Here is a 21602-nt window from a genome sequence, read left to right as displayed (position 1 = left end):
TCATGACTACTTATAATATATGTATGTATGTATGTATATAAATTTATGTAAGATTTAACTTGCAGATCTGTGACTATTATTAGCACTAAGATATGTATTACAGCTGCTTCCCGTGAGTGAGTGTGAGAGTGTAAGTGTGAGTGTGTGTATGTAGGTGTCATATGTATTATATATGTGTCCCTCAGGGTGGGTGGGGGGTGCGGGGGTTGCGGGGGTGGGATAATGTAGTGTATGATCATTACTGAATAAGAGGAAGAATGGTGTATATATATGTATTCATTATTTACAGTTAATTCTTGAGTTTGCAAATGTGTACGCTTAACGATGCAATAATACCAGTAATAATAAAAATATTGAGCAAACAAAACCAGTAACTCATATTTCTTATATTTGTAACTTTATATAAAGCTGGGGATAGACACCACTTTACAAATTACAGGCATGTTTCTTTATTTTCCCAATTCTCTAAGATACTGGAAAAAAAAGAAAAACCCTTTATTTAAAGATCAGACATTTTCATTAAGAAGCACAATTTGCCGACTAACAGTCTGTACGGATTTAGAACAAAGAGATCAACATCTTTGGTGCTAATTGAATTAATAGAAGAAATTACCAATTGTATAGACCAAAAAAGTATGCAGTGGGAGTATTGATAGATCTAAAAAAAGCCTTTGACACCATTGACCATGATATGCAGTTTTACTGGATAAATTAGAAGGGTATAGTATCAGTGGGGTTGTGCTGAATTGACTGAGAAGCTACTTAAGAAACAGGCAACAATTTATAAAGATAAGTGTGCATAAATCAACATGCATGGATATTACTTGTGGAGTCCCTCAGGGGTCTGTATTAGGCCCGAAATTGTTCATTTTGTGCATAAATGATATTTGCAGAGTATCAAAAATACTGAAATTTGTTTTATTCTTGGACAACACTAATATTTTTTGTTCTGGGGAGAATTTTCAGCAGCTTTTGGAGTTGATCCCAAAGGAAATAAGTAAATTAAAACAGTGGTTTGACCATAAACAAATATCATTAAATTTGAACAAAACAAAGATCGTGTTGTCTGGAAATTGTAAAACAAACACTCACAAGTGATGATAGACAATGTTAATATAGAAAGAGTAAACGGAAAAACATTTCGGAGTGTGATATTAGACCACAGAATCTGCTGGAAACCTAATATAAGATATGTATGCGACCAAAGCTGGCAAGGAGTGTTGTAGTTCTGGGAAAAACAAGACACATTCTGGATCATAATGCATTGTACACTCTGTATTGTTCACTTGTATTACTGTATCTGGATTACTGTGTGGAGATGTGGGGTAACATGCACAAAAGCAACTTATATTCATACTAAAAAAATGAGTCATAGGGATAGTTAACAATGCAGGACATCGTGAACACACGAACATGCTGTTTTTAAAGTCACATGCTTTGAAGTTCATGGATTTGTAGAATTTAAGACAGCACAAATAATGTATAAAATAAGAAACAGTTTACTTCCAGGTAGTATACAAAAAATGTGCATAGACAGAGAGGGGGGGGGGGGGGGGGGGTTATAATTTAAGAGGAAAGTTTAATTAAAAAAAAACATTTGTTGTGAAGAGTATGTGCATTTCAATTTGCAGGGTAAATTTGTTGAATGGTTTGGATATAGAACTCAAGCAAAGTCCAAATATAAATCAATTCAAGAATATGTAAAAAACAAATTAATAATAAAAAAAATAATTTTAAAGAGGTATAATGATGAGGAAGGGTTGGTAGGATGAACTCTGAGGTCATTTCTGTATTATATCTGATTGACACTGGGTGGATATTTGGGTTGTACATAAGAGCATTGGGGTAGTTGATAAATATTTATATTATGTATATATATATATACATATATATATATATATATATATGATAAATATTGAGTATAGTAGTAGAATGACCATATAAGTATATACTTCTTCCTTCTCCTTTTTGGATATGTGATATTTATGTTGTTTATAAATATTGTTTATGATAATTTGTTTATTGAGAGTTTGCAGTATATGTTTGCTGTTCATTTTTTTGTTATTCTTGTTTTGTTTTTTACTTATTTGTTACATGTTTGAAATAAACATAAACATAAACATGATAGAATGTTGGCAAATTAAACTCTTGGCAGCCAGTCAGCCTTGAAGGCTACAAGGCAACTTTACTGAGTCTACCGCAAAATACCATCAAAGCAACAAAGTTTTGTGTCATCTCTTTTCAATTAAGCAGTGTATTTAATAAGCCTGCTGATCATATGATTTACTATGAACACAAGCATTCATGAAGACAGCGCGCCACTCATGTGAGCACACTGTCAAAAACAAGCAATATATCACACATGCACACTTACAGTTAGCTCAAAGCGCTAAATCAGAGCTTGATGAAAATGTTGTCAACATCACAGCAGCCACAGGAAGAAAGGGGTTAGTTCACTGCTGCTTTCATTACCAAGGAATCTCCACATCTACACTGCGTTCTCATGCGCTGAAGAAAGAAGCCAATGTCTTCTGATGGAGCAATCCTTTCAACTTTTCTTTAAATTCAGTTTCTCTGTTGCTCAGATATGAAGTGCCTTGATGTTCAGATGTATTGATCGTGTTGCTGTAGGACATGAATTCTCCACAGCCAGAGCTCCCTCATACTATCTTTGATTCGTCAATCAGCTAGTGCGCTATAAGAAAGTTTCCCGTCATTCATAGATCATAGTAGGTTCGCTCACTAAAGCTTCTCCTCATTTTGTTGCATCTGAGTGGAAGAGGATGTGCCTTGATTAGAAATAATCCCTTAAATCGTCACTTCTTTTTCAATTTCCTATGATGTCAGATGCCTGTTTCTTGAATACACAATCGGAAGTCAGAGCAGTTAAGTAGAGGAAAGTAACTGTGCATCTGAACAGTGTAAACATCCGAGTGTGGCATTACTTAATCCTGATGAGAGTCTCTGTCAGTAATGAGTGCAAACTACAGCTACACGCGAGGAAAAAAAACAGGTGGGCACAAGATGTAAACTTTTCTGAATTGTATTTGACTATGTCCTGGGTCACACACAGACAGCTTTATAACACAAAGAGGTCATGGCAAAGTGAAGCGCTGTGTGCAATCTGCTTTAGCTGTCAGTCCTCTTTATCCACATGGAGGGAAAACATGCATCACTGCAGCCTAATCAGTTTTCAGGGTGGAAAATGTTGATTTCATCTAAGCTAAAGAGTATTTGGGTGGAAGTTAGATGAAGCAGCACAATGTAGAACAAGTTAACCCCAGTGCCCTGACTGTCATGATGAATACCAGGTTTGACAGAGAATCAGAGATATTGAAATTTCTTCTTTCTTTTTGAAGTGTGACTCTTTCAGGCCGAATCTGCTGAACTAATGGGGGATTTCCTCATGGCTCCAGATGTTTCTTCTTTTTGCAAGAGGAGACTGTGGCTGTATTCCCAGAGCGATGATTGCGAGGTTTTACTCATTTTACTCTTTAATGGTGACCTACTTCCTTCATTCAAAATGCTAAGTTGAATATCTTCTCAGATTTTTATCTGTGCTCTGCTCTCCAGGGCCAGCTGAACAAAAACTACGTTCAACTTTTGAATAATTTCATTTAGAAAAAGTATCCAAAGTCAGTCAGTTCCTATTTGTGTTTCCTGAAGCTTTTTTGGCAAATGTCCCCATCTCTAAGTTTTCATAGAAACATTATTCTCATGTATGGATGTCATTTATAGTGCAGTGGCAAACAATCTTGAGTCATCATTTCTCCAATCTTTTGCTTTCCCTGCCTCAGCAATAAAAAAGTTTTTGTTTTTGACTCTGAGCTTAGCAGAAACGGCTGGAAATCTTTTTTATTAAAATGCGGGAAAATTGCTATGCATCACAGTCTGTCAAAGATAAATAATTTACAAATGAGGACATAGAGGCTGCATCAGCACTTTTCAGAAGCAGATTCAAAGATGGTGTACAGTGCTGGGAGCAGAAAACAATCAGTATTTGAAATATCTGACTCCAGTTATGGAAACACATTAAAAATCCTTAAGATGGACGTTTACGTGTGTCTGTGTTTATGGCACAGTATACCGATAAATGTCTGTAAAAAATTTGGATGAGTAAAATAAACAAAATAAAAATCACCTGCCTTAAAAAATCTATCTCAGCAACATTATACATATCTGTAATTAAGTTAAACATTATTTCCTAGTTAAAAAAGAGAAGTTATGTATTTCTTTACAGCTTGACATAATCTGTCCTTGTCAGAATCAGCTGTGCTGAGTCATCAAAGCAAGGTGTCTATGTGTACAGTTGGAGGATGCTACAAAGAGTCTGCTCACTGATCAAGACAGAATCAGCCAAAGGATCAATTGCTTTAATGTTTAACACCTTGAGCGCAGCTTATAGAGGCAAAAATGATGTTATTTTGTAGGCTGTTACATTTCCACTTGCCTAGTAGTCCCCAAAATGCTGAGGACAATATAAAAGGGGAAACATTCAATTTTAACTTCATGTTACTCAGATTCCACAGTTTACTACTCATATACTTATAAGTAAACCATATACTTACTTATATGGTTTGCAGCCTCTTCCATGTTATGTTTTTGGTCCCATTTGTCTGTCTGTTAGTGAGCAAGGGATGTCAAACACTACTAAAAAAACACACTGACAAATTTGACAAATTGCCATGACTCTTGAACACAATACACAATCAGATTGAGATGATACATTCAATATGAACTCTGAATGATAACATTACGCCTATGGTGGTGCTTCAGCAACATAATAGTATCTGTATTTTGATGATTTCTGGATGCGGATGCAGATTCTGAACAACTCTTTGTTATTAAAATAAAGAATTGAATGCTCTGCAGTCTTGGCATAGGAGTGCACTCTGAGTGCTTTCTACTTCATTGGAATGAAATCAACATCACCTTTGCGAATTTATGCCCTTCAAGTACATTTTATAGAGTGTTCACCAGATTGCATGAGGTGATGACATAGTAGATCATAGTCGTTACTTGATTGGTTGGTTATTTCTCTTTTTTCCAAGCATAGTAGGAGTATAGAGGAGTTTTTCCTTTATGTCCCCCACTTCCCTGAGTGATTTGAAATATAGAGAAGTTGAGAAACGTGCCTATATGTTTTATTTAAATTTGGCTTTGCTATGGTGGTTAGAGAGCATAGGGCTAACAGCATAGAGCCAGACAACCCTGACCATTTAGTAGTGCCATTACATGAAATCATTTTAATGCTTATAATGCTATCATTTGGTAAAGGTCACCACTGTACTTAAGTTATTAGCTAAAAGCTGGTCATAAGCTGTAAAACCCAACAATTAGATGGTTGATGGTATAAACTTACAAGAACATGGCAACTGTCTACATGCAAAAACTATTATAATAATGCAGTGCTACACTGAAAAATTGCAATCGGTGAATGGGGACAGGTGAACATACGTATGTCAAAGCAAAGTATTAATTTAGTCTGTTTTTCCCCATGGTCAACATTTCTATAGCAAAATTACTATGAAAAGTAACTAAATGCTCTAAAATGGGAGGTCCACTTATATTTCTCAGTGATTTGGATTACACACAAAATAGTGGAAATGATCAACTACAGCATACAAAATATCATCAATTCATGGCCTCTATAGCACTGCAGTTTTCAATCAAGTCATTCTTTTATCAATGTGACAGCAGTTTTTACAACATTTTGAGAATTAAAAACATTAGCTGCTTTTAACTGGGCAGTTGCTTGGGCATACAGTATGGCGATGGATCATGATGAACAGTGACATTTTTCAGAACACATTGAGAAGTGTAGCTTTAGAGTCTATGCCAATGGCATTCCTGGCTGTGCATCGGTAGACACCAGCATCTCTTTCTGTTGGATTCTGGATAATGAGGGAGCCTTGTGGATGGAGGTACTTGTTTCCAAAAAGGCGTGGCTGTGCAGTGACAGCCAAGCGGGTTTTATCAGGTGTTTCCCATGCCACCTCTGCTCTAGGGATCCCAGTTGCTATGCAGTTCAACTGAACAGCGACTCCACGCTTGGCATAAGTTACAGAGGGAGGACCATTAGTAATACGAGGTGGGTACGCAATCACAATTACTGACACAGACAGCTGAGAGCTGCCATACTCATTTGCAGCTCGGCAAACATAGGACCCCCGATCATAAACTGATACTTGTTGGATGGCAAGTGTTCCATTGGACAGTACAGCATATCGCCCAGCTCTCTGCGGCCTGTTGAGGACAACCCCACTGGGTAATGTCCATGTTAGTCTGAGGGGTTCACCACTGGTTTGACAATCGAGCAAAAGGGTCTCCCCATTCATAACGCTGACAGGAGTGTTGTATTTGTTGTTGATCTCCGGCTTTCTCCCTGGAGACAATGTGATGATACTCTCCACAAGTCCTCTAGAATTACGCCCCAGGCAGCGGTACGTACCAACTTCAGCAATAGACGGATTACTGATAATCAAAGAGCCATCTGGCCGGTGGAAAAACTTAGAGGACCGAGCACCACTCAGCAAAGGTGTACCGTTGGGTAGGATCCAAGTGACGTGAGGTAACATTGTGCCCTCGAAGGAGCAGTTCAACGTTAGGGCATTCCCCACATTCAGTGATAGGCTATCTGTTTTGGGGCCTCTAATTTGTGGCCTCTCGACAAGCTCCTTTACATTCAAGTGAACGACCAGCCTGACCTCCCCTCCTTCATTACGAGCGATACAAACCAGCTGCCCTGAGTCTGTCCTCTTAGGTGACCGGATTTCCAAGGTTCCATTCCGGTGAACTGCCATTCTGTTGCTGTAGTATGGTGCAGGGAGGATAATATTTCCTGGTAGGACCCACATGATGCGAGGGGTAGGAGTTCCCTTTGCCACACAATCCACCAATTTCCGCTGATCCTGGACTGTGTCCACCCTAATGGCATTTTCAGTGCCTCTCAAGCCATTGATCACTGGAGGTGTTACCATGACCTCCAGCATGATGACTTTATGGTCTTGTCCTGCACTGTTTCTGGCTGTGCAGGTGTAGTTACCTCCATCAAAACGTTGTACCTTCTGAACCACCAATGTCCCATCATTTATGACTTGGTATTTGTCTAAGGTAGGGGAGATTACTCTATTTGTTGGGGATATCCACGTGATGACTGGCATTGGTTCCCCTTTGGCGTTACACCTCAGTGACACTGTCTCACCGTAGAAAACCTTGATGATCTTTTGGTCTTTATCCTGGATTTTTGGTGGAGCAGTTGAAACCTTGATCTTGACTTTGACCTTCATCTCATCTTTGCCTAGCTGGTTCTCGGCATAGCAGGTGTAGTCACCCTCCTCTCGCATGTCAACATCATTGAAGTACAGTGTCCCATTGTCAAACACTACATACCTGCATAAAGTTTGGGCAGAGAAGGGGAAGAGAGGAATACAGATAGTTACACTTTGATGACTGGAGTGGAAGACAATAAATACAGCTGAAGTATGAAGGAGTTTTTGTATTGTAGCAGCACATGCCAAAATTGGTTCTTGAAGTAATTTTCTGTGGAAGTGATGAGTCATTAATCTTAAGGTGGGGAGCTGCCACTGTAGCACAGTCGGGGAGTAGTTTCCAATAAGTGAGCCCAGTTATAATTTGATGAAGTAATGGCATTTGGCCATTTCTAATATATCTTAAAATGTCTTAATTGATTAATGGCAGGTTTTTTGTTAAATAAGACAAACTAGCAAAGCTAAAGATTTGGGTTTTGTAGGAACACCACTGCCCAGTATTGATGGGTCAGTTCAAGAATTATTTAGTATTTTTAAGAGAACAGGTCAGACTGGTTCATCAACAGAAATTAATCCACATGTCAAATCAGTGCAATCTTACAGCTGGACTTAACTCTGAAACGTTTTGAATGAGGAGATGCAATGCAAGGGCTAAAGACGTGAAATATTACTGCATTGGCAGTGACTTCACTGTTGGCTGGCTGCCCTCCAAAATGGATGTAGTCAACTACATTTACAACAAATTCAGGAATTCTCACACATCCATTCATTAATTTTTCAATTAATTTTTACCCAAACAACAAGTACAAATTATTCATACTGCAAAAACAACTGCATGCTCTATTCAGTTCTGTCATTAGTTCTGGATGAACTAGGATTTAATTAAATTGCAACATTTAGATCCACATAAGGATCTTAAGGTGCTGAAGATCTTTGTGGTAAAGTAGGAGCATCAGTCATGAGCTGTAAACCCCAAACTTCTTTATTTGTGTATCAGTGCTCACACTGGTTGGTTCAGCTTCAGAAATTGGAGATGCGTGTAAAAATTCTTTATGTAGTACACATGCCTTCATGTAGTTAAACAGTGACAAAAAGCATCAAAGGTGAAAGGTTTGCTATTGAAATTTTTAAGTGTTTTTATCCTAAGATATGTTAATAGCACAGTTTAACAAGAATTTGGAGATTTCTTAATATAAAAATAAGCCAGCGTATATTCTGATTTTCACACCAGTATTTTTAGGGTATAGGGGGAGGACAATAAGGTGTCAGTTTAATGGAATAAAAATTTCATAAGTCTAGCTCACTTTTAACCAGGATAGAAGTTTAGCAGGTTCAGTTGAAAGTCTACCATCATTGATATCAGTGGGGTGGACAAGATATTAGATACACTCCTTGGTTCAACCTAACACACTACCAAAGTACTACAACCTCCAAAATAACCATAAAGTTGAATCAACACTAATTATAAGTATACAACAGTAGGGAGGCAGACTAAGCTGGACTCCCTTTGTGATACAGGCCAATAGAGGTGCCTTCTAGAAGTGAAAGTTAAATCCTAAAATTCACTAATACTAAGCAGCTCATACCTGCGACTGCGCCCCCCACTGACACTATCCCTCTGTTTGACTGGGTTGACCATGGTGCCATCCGGCAGTGCCCAGCTTATCTCAGGATTGGGGAGCCCAGATGCCACACAGTCCACCTTGAGGTCTCCACCGTACACCACCTCCTGACTGGATCGCTGCAGCTTTTGCTCAATCTTGGCTGGCCTGGTCAGCACGTTGACCCGCAGCAGAACATAGTCATCACCCATCTTGTTACGTGCCACACACAGGTAATCACCACTGTCCTTGTCGGTCACAGAATGGACAGTTATGGTCCCGTTGGAAAACACCTTGATCCTGGGGTCAAAACTGTAATAACAGTAGAAATAATGGCATTCAGAGGATCATAAATGTAGGCATTTATGTATTTCACCGAGGATTAAAAAGCTTGTGCTTTTGTTAATGCTTGCTTACAATGATTTCTTACAATACCTGTACTGATTATCTACTAGCTTCTTTGAGGGCGTCCTCCAGATGGTTCGGGGCTCTGGCTGACCGGTTGCCACACAGTTGAGCAGCAGCTTCTCCCCATAGATCACATCTGTCCTCTGGGGAGATGATGAGGTGATGCTAGCCTTGGCAGAGGATGGATTCCTCCTTATACTTAAGATCACTGCTCTTCTGCTGGATGCCACCGCATTACTGGCTGTGCACTCATATTTTCCAGCATTCCCCAGGCCCAGTCCACGCATGTAGAGAGTCCCATTGGGGAATACAAAAAGATTGCCTCCAGTAACAAATTGGGAAGCAGTGAGCTGTACGCCATCAGGTGTGAGCCAGCGGATGACAGGTTGGGGGGCACCTGTGGCAGTGCAGTGGATGTAGGCAGTGCTGCCCTCTGTAAGTGTTTTGTTCTCATATTGTGTCTGCTGAATCACAGGTGGCAATGCTGAGACGTAAAGGCGGACTGAGACTGTGTCTGCTCCAGCTGCACTGCTACCAATGCACTTATAAATTCCTCTGTCTGTGTAACTGGTCTGGCTGATCCGCAGGGTTCCATTACTCAGGATGGCCACACGCTGCTGAGAGGCAATACCAAGTGGAGCAGCAACCATGTGGACATGGTTAGGGAGCACCCATGTAACTCGGGGTGTAGGGTGCCCCTCCACTTTACACTCCAAATCAGTGTTGCTACCTAGATGCACAGTGATGTCTCTGTGCCGAGGCTGGAGGACCCGCGGATGTTGAGACAGGACCACAAGGTTGACCACCATCTTGTCTGTACCGTACTGGTTCTGGACCATGCACAGGTACTGGCCCCCGTCCATGGGCTGTGTGTTCCTGATGATTAATGTACCATTCAGATAGACCTCAAACCTCTGGACCCTGGTGTTCTGAGCAATACTCGCCCCTGCATGAGTAGAAAGACAGACATGTAAAATATGCAAAGTATAAGATTATAGAATGGATAATGTTAAAAGTAGGAGAGAACCAACACAATGAGGGTTTCAGATCTTACAAAGAACTGTATACTATCTGCAGGGAAAATACCCATTTCTGATTGGCCTGAAGACTTTGACATAGAGTCCTTATTTCAGTTTTTGACTATACTTACTTAGCTTAACTTAATTTGTTTTAATGTCATTTTTTTTCCTAGGGACCTCACCCTATGTTCAGCTTCTAGTACTTTATATTTTGCTTTTCCTAACCTTAAAGGGGATGTGTATTGGGGTGTACTATTTCACATGTGAAAAAAGTTGTATAAAACCTTTTGTGGCTCCAGAGAGAGCTGTGCAAAGTGTGATAAATTGCTTCAAGTGATATCACTTGTAGTGTAGTTGTATTCATTATTTATTCTGTATTTGCAGTATCAAAAATAGTATCACTATCAACATTCTGTCTGGTGATAGTGTTGATCTTGATTGCTACCAAGTTGCCATGTAATAAGCAAGAAGATGTTCTCCTAGTTGTGCAGTAGACCCCAGGTAACAATATATTTAGCTGTGGAGCTATATCTTAACAATGTCTTTAACTGTGAAATACATATTTCCAACCTTAATATCTGCATAAAATAGCATGGCTTCCTCTGATTAATAATAAAGTAGCCTAAAAAGAAAAAAAAAAGTTTTTGTGGTGTCACACTTTATGATTCTCATTCTTATCCATTCTGGGGGTCATGTGTGAACACTGTGCTGTGCTATACTCATGTAATATCATGAACATATGGAAAACATATCTTCACTGATGATGAATGTCTAACCATATTGAATCCTTAACAAAAATAATGGAGAAATTCCTTGCAAATTTGGCAGACATTCCACAATGTGATAGACATGTAAAAATGTCCATTCAGACATCTTTGGAAATTGTTTTGATCTAACATTAGATTATATTTCACAGTAACATGCAGCTGAAATATATGGAAGATGGCAGGTGTTTGCACTGTATTTTTGAGCTATAGTCAAAGGATAGTATTGTATCATCAACTGTTAAAACCTGTTTTCTGGGCTCTTACACACTATGTGATTACACTATATATACTATACTATAATCATTTCCATTTTCTATAGCAACTGTAAAGAAGGGAGTGCCAAGGCTGACCTGAAAATGTATGTAAAGCTAAGTTATCAGGTTGAGTCATACATACCACTAGCAACTTTAGTCCATGACAGGAAGGGCATCGGCTCGCCTTCAACCTCACATGGAAGCTGAGCATCTGTTTCAGCTTTCACAGTGAAAGTCTGGAAATTACTCTTGGTTATCCTTGGCTTCCCCCTTGGAATAGATCCTTGTTCAGGTAGCTGGTGTTTTATGGACACATCCTGAGTGCTTGTTAGTAGTCCCTCTCTGGATGGATCAGTCTGGATTGCAGTAATTGTTGGGGTAGGGGTAGTTGTCTGCTTGATTGTCTGCCTGTTGGTCAGTTGTAGGGCTGTAGAAGTTGGATTTGTACTAATAAATAGAGCCAGTTTGTGGTCAGGTGATTGGGTTTCAGGATGTGAGTCTGATATTGTCTTAGGCTCTGACGTGGTGATGGGTTGGATTTGTTGGTCTTGAGTGTGGTTGTCTGGGATGCCGTTGATTCTTGGAGCTTCCCGGTTGGTGGCTGGCAGTGAAGGGCCCATTTCAGCTCCTCCGTAAGATGTTTTGGGCAGTGTGACATGTGGCACCACACTAGGTAGGATCAAAGGATCAGGCATTGATGAAGTTGCAGAGGGAGGTGTTGTAACGGTGGTACTTGTGATAGGAGCATCAACATTAACTCCAGTTTCCTTAAGATGCTGATCTACCCCTGACTCACTACCTGTGGTCTTATTTTGACTGAAACTATGATAAGATCTCTCACGGACTGTAGGTGTTGTTGTGGTAACCTGTACTGTCTTCAAAACACCCTCAAAAAGCATGCTTGGTGTTGTAATTGAACTACTTGGAGTATATGTGCCAGAGGTTGCAATGATTTCATGTACAACCAAGGAATCAGCTGAGGTAGATTGAGATTGCAACAGTGAAAAATGCTTGCCAATCTCTTCAGCCTTTTTGGTGGGTGTGTATTGATGGCCTGACTGATTTTTCTTGAAATCTGTTTGTACTTGCGTTGCAGTGTGAAGACCCCCAGAGGAACTGTCAAACCGTGGCACAGGTTCAAGGTCTCCCGTAATGCTTTCTGTTTGCGTCTCCTCTGAGGGTTTAACAGGTGGAAGAGAGCTACCCATAAAACTCTGCTGAACGGCTGATGTGAGCACATCCAAGTGCTCTGAGGGAGATGCACTCTCTGAGATTCCCAAGGCTGTTTGAGAACTTGTCTTTCCGTGACCTGCTTCTGGAGAGGCTGTTGGAAATGATGGTGCCACTGATGTGCTTTTGAATAGTGGTTTGGCCAGAGGTAGAAGGCTGTCCTTTGTTTCCAGGGGAGAAGCTGGTAGTGAGGAGGGTTTGGTGGCTGCCTCGTCGTCATGCCTGGAGACTGTGCTTTCTTTATGACTCAGTCTGCCTGATGACACTGCTTGGCTGTCAGTGAATGGAACAGTGGTATTGAAATTGGCTGTTGTTACTTCTAATAGTTCTATTTTTAGCTTTGTAGAGGCAGTGGTCCTGACTGTTGCTAGGGGAGAATTTGCTGATGTGGTGGTAATAAACTGGGTGGGTTTATTCAGCTTTTGCTTCCTTCTGTTTGGCTTTCTTCTTTGACTCCCATTCCTTCTCCGAGAGTTATGTTGTCGGTGGCGTGGGGGTGACTGTTCTTCAAACTCCTTCCTTCTAGTTGTAGTGGACACAATATTAGTTGTGTGAGATGTTGTTGTGGTCATTGCTTGAGATTGAAAATCATCAAGTGTTGTGGCCTGTGGCTGACTATGCGGCTGTGATGTTACAGTCTCACTATGATATTTTCCATTTCCTTCTTGGCTTGGTTCTGATTCATTTGGGTTGACTGAAGGGATAATCTGACTTCCAATCAAAGAGAGTTCTCTGTCATTATTAGAGCTGGCAACAACATTCGGTCTATCTATATTATTACTCCTCTCCGATGCCTTGAACCAATCAGCTGTTTTGACTCCATCAACATCTGTATTTGTGCTATGGTTTTCTTGTAGAGAAAATGTACTGCTGCTACTTGCAGTGTTTGTGTTAGCCTGCCAAAAAGTGACAGCATGTAGGGTAACAGATGTGGTCTGTGGGAGTGAAAAAACACTGCTTGAAGTAGTTTGTAGCTCCAAGTTTGTATCACGAGTTGTGTGCTGTACATCGTACGTACTCTGTGTTGTATGAGGCTTTGCTGTAGCATGCATGCCACGTGTGTAACTGCTGTTTGATATCATATCATGTATATTATGTGTGGTGTAGCTCTTAGAAGTCACATATGTGCCTTGGCCTTGTGTAATGTGTTTATTAGTTTTCATTTGTGTATGTTGTATTGGAATTTGTGGTGTTGTGGAGTAAACTTGGCCGTCTTTCTCTTGCACAGTCACGCCATCTGATGATCCTTCAATATTTTCTTGTGACTGTGTTGTCTGCTCTGTCTGTTTCCTTTCTGTTGTGTGCTGTTCTGAGATTGGTGTCACAGTATTCTGAGCATTTCTGTCCCTAATCTTAGCCAAAATATCAGCCCACTTCTCTGGGTCTATTTTACTCTTTGACATATTAATCCTCCTCCTGTTTTCAACTGTATTCTTACTGTCGTCAACACGTGATCCTGTTGGTTTTCGAAGCACCGGTTGTCTCTGCCGCATACTCCTTGATGGATGTACACCCCTCCTACCTGGCGCCACACCTCCTGGAACTCTTCTTCTCAAAGGATCCAGGCGGCCCTTTGGAGCCCCCTCCCGAGTAACCTCAGTGTCCCCTGATGCCTCCTCTGTGTCCTCTGTTGGGACTTTAATCTTAGTGTTGACCCCTGAAGCTGACTGAGGTTGTACTGGAAACTTCCTCAAAGGCCTTATCATCCCTTTACGCCTTACTAAAGTGATTTTTGTAGCCACTGTATCCACACCATGCTGATTCATAGCAATGCATTTATAATAACCACTGTCCAATAACTGAGTCTGTGGGATATGCAGAGTGCCGTTTGAATAGACTAATGCTCTGGTGGAATTGGCTTGGAAACTAACTATGTTGCTGCTTGGTAGAATCCAGTTAATTTCAGCATCAGGGGATCCAGATGCAGTACAAGGCAGGGAAATGGGGTTCCCTGCAAATCCTTCGATAGGTGTAAGTGAGGCATCTTCCCCTGGAGGAGGGCTAGAGGATTCCTGCACTGTCAGCTGGAATGACAGGACAGCAAGGTCTCCATGAACCTTGGCAAGGCAGTAGTAAATTCCTGTATCTGCATGGCTGACAGATTTAATGACCAGCCGTCCATCAGTGGACACAGACACCCTGTTGTCTGGGCTGCTATACGGTGCCTCCATCTTGGAGCCGTCTGGCAGCATCCAGTGGATAACTGGTTGGTCAGAACTGTGCACATTACAGTACATTTGACTTGGGCTTCCCAGGATAGCACTAAACACTTTTCGAGTCGTGTTTGTTGACTCGATCATGACCCATGTCCTCCTCTGTCTCCGCACCAACTCCACGTCCACTATCTCTGACAAGTAGGTGCTCAAGATCAACTTTACCATCTTGCCTGATGATTGAAGTCTGTTCAGCTGAAGGTCCATAGATGTCTGCATCAGCCACGCTGCCTGGGCCATGATGTTAACCTTAACACCTGTGTAGTACAGGGCATCCTTCTCAGAATCCTGTCTATACACATAGGTTGGATAAGGATCTTTACTGAGCATAATCTCTCTTTGTAAGTGGGCTGGCACGTTGCTGTAGTATGCAATTAATCTCCACAGTCGCTCATACTTTTCTCTATCAACAGGACATTCAAGATCCACTGACAACGTGATGTTGGACGCCAGCTGGAGTTGGTTCACTTGCTCCCAGTTGATCTTGGTAAGCTCTCTAGGTTCACCAATGCTACATTCCAGATCCACCTCGTTCCCATGTTCGTCTGACAGGCCCAGGGAGATGTTGCCAAATGGTTCTCTGAAATCCTCTGTGGTCATTACCTCACTCTCAACGTCCTCAGGTAGGGTTGTCCTGTGAATAGAGCTGATGATGGGGCGGCTACAGACCAGGTTCTCCACAGCCTGGAGCTCTTTACTCTGGAGGTGCCTGGGAGAGGAGCATATAGGACACAGCTGGCCACCAGGGAGTGCCCTGTCCTTTTTACATTTCAAGACACCTGCAGCAAAAACAATAACAACGCAGTCAAATTAGACCATGAAGCAGAGTTATCTATGAATGTTCTGATTTATTTGATATGCTCTAAAGTCTCAGTTTTTTTCTTTAGTGGCAAGTGCTGAGTTTCAAAATCTAACCTGGTGAGGTTTTATTCCAGTCATGGAGCCACCTCATGTTGCAGTCGCAGGTCCACGGGTTTCCATGGAGGAACAGATTCTCCAGCTGAGGCATGGTTGCCACCAGCTTGGAGGGCAGTGACATTAACCCATTGTCTGACAGGTAGAGGTGCCTCAAGGTGGAGACGTGGAAGTGGTCCATCAGGGTGAAGGTGGTGAAGGTGGCTGGGTGGAGCTGCTGAAGACGGTTGCCTTCCAGCTGCAACAGTCGCAAGGAGGTGAGGCCCTGGAAGGCGTCTGGGTGTATGAACTCCAGATGGTTGTGATCCAGGTGTAACCTGGCCAAAGCCCACAGACCCTGAAGGGTGTGTCTGTTGATTTCCTTGAGTTTATTGTAGCTAATTTTCAACATCTAAACCAATAAGCAACAAAAAGAAAGAAAGTCATCATTACTAATCATGAAATTGTGAACCTATTTAACCCTGTCGCACCCACCCAGAGGCATTCATCTGAAATCTTTGATCCTAAATTTTTCTAAGATGAGACACATACTGAACAGCACATCTAGAATATGTTTATTTAATGTAACGATGCAGCCATATTTCAGTCAATATAAGCTTCATTTAACAGAAAAGGTTTGGAACAAGAACATACAGAACATCTATGTATGTGATTATCTTGTTAAAGGAACATTTAAGGGGAAATTATGGTTCACATGACATTAAAAAAATATTTTTATGTAAAAAAAAAAAAAAACTTGTGTCATGTGTTGTACTATTTTCTGCTACAGTTGCTATGTTATTATATAAATCAGATTGATACTTTTTTTTGTGCCAAGCTTTTTTTAAATGCTCCTTTAGATTCACATTTTGACATCTAATTGAATAATTGAATGTCATGTTTTTGGATTTTTTTTGGATTTTAATTCATGTTTCAGGTTTATTTTTGGCATTTAAACAGTAAAAGTAAAAAAGTATAAGAGAAAGCAGGTGAGAGACAAAATAAAATGTTTGCTGTTCTTTAACCCTTTTGAATACAGCCATGATGCTGGTCTCTGCTGATCAAGCAAATTTGTAGATATGATATAATAAGTAAAAAAAAGGCCAGTATTTGTGTAAAATAAAAGAACACACAAGGCTTGTGCAAAGAAACAATATAGTTTTGTTATTGGGGTTCAATTTTAACCTGAACTACAGCAGCCATTCATAAATATGGTGATTAGTTCATTCCCATAGTGTGTAAAGTGTACCTGCAGTGATATGAGGTCTCTGAAAACTCCATCAGGCAGACTGTGGACATCATTCCCATGAACCATCAGAAGCTCCAGCTTCCTCAGGCCAGCAAGTGATTTTTCTGTGATCTTATTAATGCTGTTGAACCTGAAACAACAAAACCAAAGTGGGTGGTAAATAAACATTGAACTCATTCATGAGAGACAATACATGAGCTGAGTATTGTCTGTCAGAATATAAAGTCCCTTTGTAATACTGCATTAGGAGTGTAATCCAACCAGTGGCAGTAGCAAACTAACAGGCATGCCAAGTCACTGTTGAGGATGCCAAAAGGACTGACCCCAGATTCATGCGTTCCACATGTTTAGGTACAGCAGCTGGGATGGTGATGAGGGAGCGGAAGGTGCAGTGGAGCTCAGTGGGCTGGGGGCAGGAGCAGGGTCGGGGGCAAGGAACAGAGGCAACATGGGGCAAAATCATCAGCACCAGCAGGGTCTGGAGGACGCACATGGCGGGGAGGTCCATCTTCATCCAGAGGGTTTACAGTCACAGCAGCTGTCCGTTTGATAACTACAATAACAGTAATGTTACCAACATCGGTACTATTATGTTACTATTACATTAATTTCAACTAAACAATTACTTTTGCTTTTGATGCTGCAATTACTAGTATTGCTGTCTTGGCTAACAGCGTCAGCATTAGGCCTATTATTATTATTAAAATTATTATTATTATAAATCCCGTTTAAAATACGCGGGACAAAAGGTGACGAGGAGTCAAAAACATACCACGAATTGATATCCTTGTAAAAATATCATTAAAACTGGAACTGCAATAAAACAATCTGAGTAACAAAGAGGCAAACCCAAGTTTGGCTCACCGCATGAATGGATGAACTCCGGTAAATTACGCACACTGCGCTGCAGCGGAGGTTTCAGGCAAAGGTCTTGTTAAATATTTGATAACTTCAGCTCAAATCATTGTAATGACTATAGACGATCTTACCTTAAAACCTTGATAGCATATCTCCAGGGAACTCCTCATATTCCATTTTAACATAGATGAAGTGAAGAAACGCACAGTAGAAACCAAAACAGAACAAAATCTGAAACCTCTGAGAACAAAGAAACAAAGTTGGTGCAACAAACTCTAAAAACACACATAAAGCAAAGAGTTAAGAGAGATTTTGATGTTAAATCCTGAGGGAACAAGTTTGGGTCTAACTCCTAAATGCCATTGTGCGCTTTGGACCTCCAGTTAGGAATGAGTGAAGCAGCTTATCCAGCGCGCAGTGGGGAGACGCAACAGGAGGAGCCAGTGAAGTTTTTCAAGAGGACAGAAGAGGCTGAAGAGTTTTTGTAGTGGGTCTGACTAAGAATACGATGCTGTCATACAGCCAAACTTTATGCTTTAAGCTCCTGAGTGTAAGAATGCTTGGTTAGTGGTGCTGGTGAGTCATACTGAAACTACGAGAAAGTAATTTAACCTCAAAAGTTGACAGTTTCTTTCAAGACCATCTGGATGGAAGATGCATGGAATCTAAAGCCAAACAAACTGGATAAACTGTTGCATCAGAGCTGCTGCTGACAGGGCTGGAACCAGAGTGTTTGGGGCCATGAGCTGAACTAAGTACCCTGAAGATTGATGGTAGTAGCTGAGGAGGTGGCCTTAAATGTAACACTTTTTAAGCTTTGCTCATTTCCATCTAAAATATTTCCTAAGTTTGGTATTGAGAGTACAACAACTCTTACTCTCAAGCTACAGTACCTCCTTCACTCTTCAGTTTACAGATTTTTGTCCTGTAAAAACAACAGAAGAAAAAATGGATAACAGCATATTGTGTCTATATACACATCAAATGTTTCCTATAAAATGAATACACAAGTTAACAAATAGCACATATGTGCCCAGGAGTGCTAAGAATGCTTGAATAAATACTGTATGGGCAATTTAATAAGTTAGTCGGAGTAGTCGAGTCTACATCCACAAATCCTCACTGGGACAGGTGCTGGATATGAGAATCAATTCAATTGTAGCACATGTATGATTCAAGTGAGCCTTGGACACATTTCCAATCAAGAAACACACAAATGATACAATAAAAATATCAAAACTAATTTCATTTAAGTAATAAGTTGGTTGCTTTAGATTAACAAGAAAACAAGAGTCATTAAAAAGAATAGAGTGTGTCAAATATTCATAACTATCAAAACATTCATATAAACAGAATATCACGTCATGTGTACATATAGATCAAAGGGGAAACCAGAAATAGTGATAAGTATGATAAAATAAATATATATCTATATAATCCTATAGGCTAGGATTATATGTGTCAGAGGCACTAGAAACAATTATACGGGTCATAATGACAAGATATGCCTACAATATATCATTACTATGTTCCTCATTTCCATCCCTTGGGTATTTACCTGAGGAAGACCTGTAGGTGGTCAAAATGTTGCTACTCAAATTAAAGAGAGCTGTGATTCTACTGTGTGGTTACTCCTTTGTATTGTAATGTAATAGATTGCTATAAATACAGTAGTGGTTTATTTACAGTACATGCATGTACATAAGAGTGATGGTGTGAGGAAAGAAACTGTTCTTGTGTCTAATAGTGTTGCATACAGTGTTCTGTTGCTGAAACAGGCTGTTTCACCTCTCAGTGGATGAGGCATCCGCAGGGACTTTCCTGCATGGACGGTTTACAAGTCCTGAATTGTGGGCGGCTCCAAACCAGATTATGACTGACTCAGTGATACTCAGTTCCTGTGGCAGTTAATATCAGTTGTAACTGATAACCTGCTGCTGCTCCTCCTTAATAACAGCCAACAGATCTTATAAGAGCCTATAACATTTATTTTTGACAAATTATCTTAACTCAAGGTCACCTTACTAGCTTTTTTATGCTTTGAACCATATCTCATGGACTTCATCACCTGATGGGGTTTGCTCAGCTGTCAAGACACAACCACAGTAAAGAACTTCAGTTACATGAAAAGTCTACATATTTGACTCTGTACTTCTACATTCATTACAAGGCAAGCAACCACCAACAGAAAGACAGCAAAACACATAATGCTATGAAATGACTAGGAAGCCATTCATTTATTTATTTTATTTTCCCATTTTCTATAACTTGAATCAGTTTGGCACCAGAATGAATGAATGAACACTTTGGGGTGGTTCCAGGCCCACATGGGCCAACAAGCATAGCTGGATCAATCCGTTTGATGGCCCAGAGGTAAAAATGAACAGCATAGGCCCCAATTAACCCCCCATTCCTCCCACTCTATTCAGTACGTAGAGTTTGTATGTGCTGGCTGCAGGTTTTCAGGTTTGTTTTGTGGTTATTTTTATTAGAAACATAAATTTAGGAATATATGAGCACAAAATTGAAATAGTTAAGGTCATAAAACTAGATTTTGGCATTGGTCCCTCTTCAAGATGGAGCTTCAATAAATCAGAGCTCAACTTAACACTTAGGGGAAGATTAGGGTAATGTATCAAACAATTGACCCCCCCCCCCCCCCCCCCCCCCCCCCCCCCCCACCACCACCACCACCGCCACCCCCACCTCTCTTTATCAGTAGAAACTGACCATTTTGCCCCATTATACTATAAAATCTCCATTATTGCCAGTGTATATTACAGCAGCATTGGCCAGGGTCATCATCAGTACATCTCCATCATTTAGTAAATTGTTGTCTTAATAAGTAGCCTAACTGCACAACATAGCCTTGAGGCAACAAAGGGAAAGTCACAGGTTAGGAATATATATCAATCTTTATGCACAAAGCTGTAATTTCTACAACTAGTTATCTTGATTTAAAGGTGTCATAGGTAACTTCATCTTTTCGGGCACTTTTGCCACTGCTGGTGCTGCAACATTATAGCTACATGTCATGAGATATTACAACATGTAAAACTGAAAATATGTATAAATGGGAGGGAGTGAGGGTCAAAAAGACTTTCTCTTGTCTCAGGGCAATAATACAGTAGAGGGTTCAGCCCCATGTCATGTAAGCTGATATTTTGCTTTAATGGCATATATAGCCAAGCAAAGTTTCAATTAAGTTAAATAAACAAACCTTTGAGCTGTCAGGTCCAATGGAGTTCTTTGCTGGGTTTGTAGTCAAGTCTTTCTTGCAAGACACAGCTTACAGAGGCAAGAGAGGGTAAAGAAGACTATATTGATATGTGTCAAACTGAGTATATGAGATTCTTAACAGTTTAAAATACATTTAGTCATGATATACACTGAATTTACCCCTTAACCTTAAAAGATGCTGGCTATGCCCTTCTCTACATCTCTGCTTGTGAAGAGAGGGGAGCTGGTTGTTAAAGGTGTTAAACTTCAAACCCTTTCATTAACACTGACTCACACATGCACAGCGTACAGTCTAGACACACACCCAGTGGAAAAAAGCATGCACAGGCACATATACAGACACACACAGGGCATAACAACAATGGACCACACATAAAAAACAGAAGTTGATAGGACAGCCTGAGGGTAAGCTGAGGACCTCTGTGTCATTTTGTGTAACTGGAGTGTTAATATCTGTCTGATATCAGATCAAAACTAATTCCTGAGCCGATTTAATGGTTTTCTATCCTTCCATGATATCATGTGGTAGAAATTTGGGCTCATTTGTGTTGATGTTGAATTTCTGCTTGGTGTAGTGAAACACTACCTGTGGTGTTAG

General features: G+C 40.4%; 1 protein-coding gene across 1 annotated transcript; it reads right to left on the bottom strand.

Moving 5' to 3' along the window:
• Window positions 1-375: 375 nt before the first annotated feature.
• On the bottom strand, window positions 376-19008 carry mxra5a (matrix-remodelling associated 5a). Its single transcript, XM_067583028.1, has 8 exons — window positions 17896-19008; window positions 17230-17459; window positions 16907-17036; window positions 15679-16069; window positions 11463-15542; window positions 9308-10226; window positions 8858-9184; window positions 376-7392 (listed from the first exon to the last, which is right to left on the bottom strand). Exons 2-8 carry the CDS (start codon window positions 17418-17420, stop codon window positions 5802-5804), a joined length of 7629 nt encoding a protein of 2542 aa, XP_067439129.1. The 5' UTR covers window positions 17421-17459; window positions 17896-19008; the 3' UTR covers window positions 376-5801.
• Window positions 19009-21602: the final 2594 nt, after the last annotated feature.

Source organism: Thunnus thynnus, chromosome 24 (genome assembly GCF_963924715.1).
Source record: "Thunnus thynnus chromosome 24, fThuThy2.1, whole genome shotgun sequence".
Lineage (NCBI taxonomy): Eukaryota > Metazoa > Chordata > Actinopteri > Scombriformes > Scombridae > Thunnus > Thunnus thynnus.
Note: the sequence above shows the minus strand (reverse complement) of the source record. Positions and strands in the feature narration are given on the sequence as shown.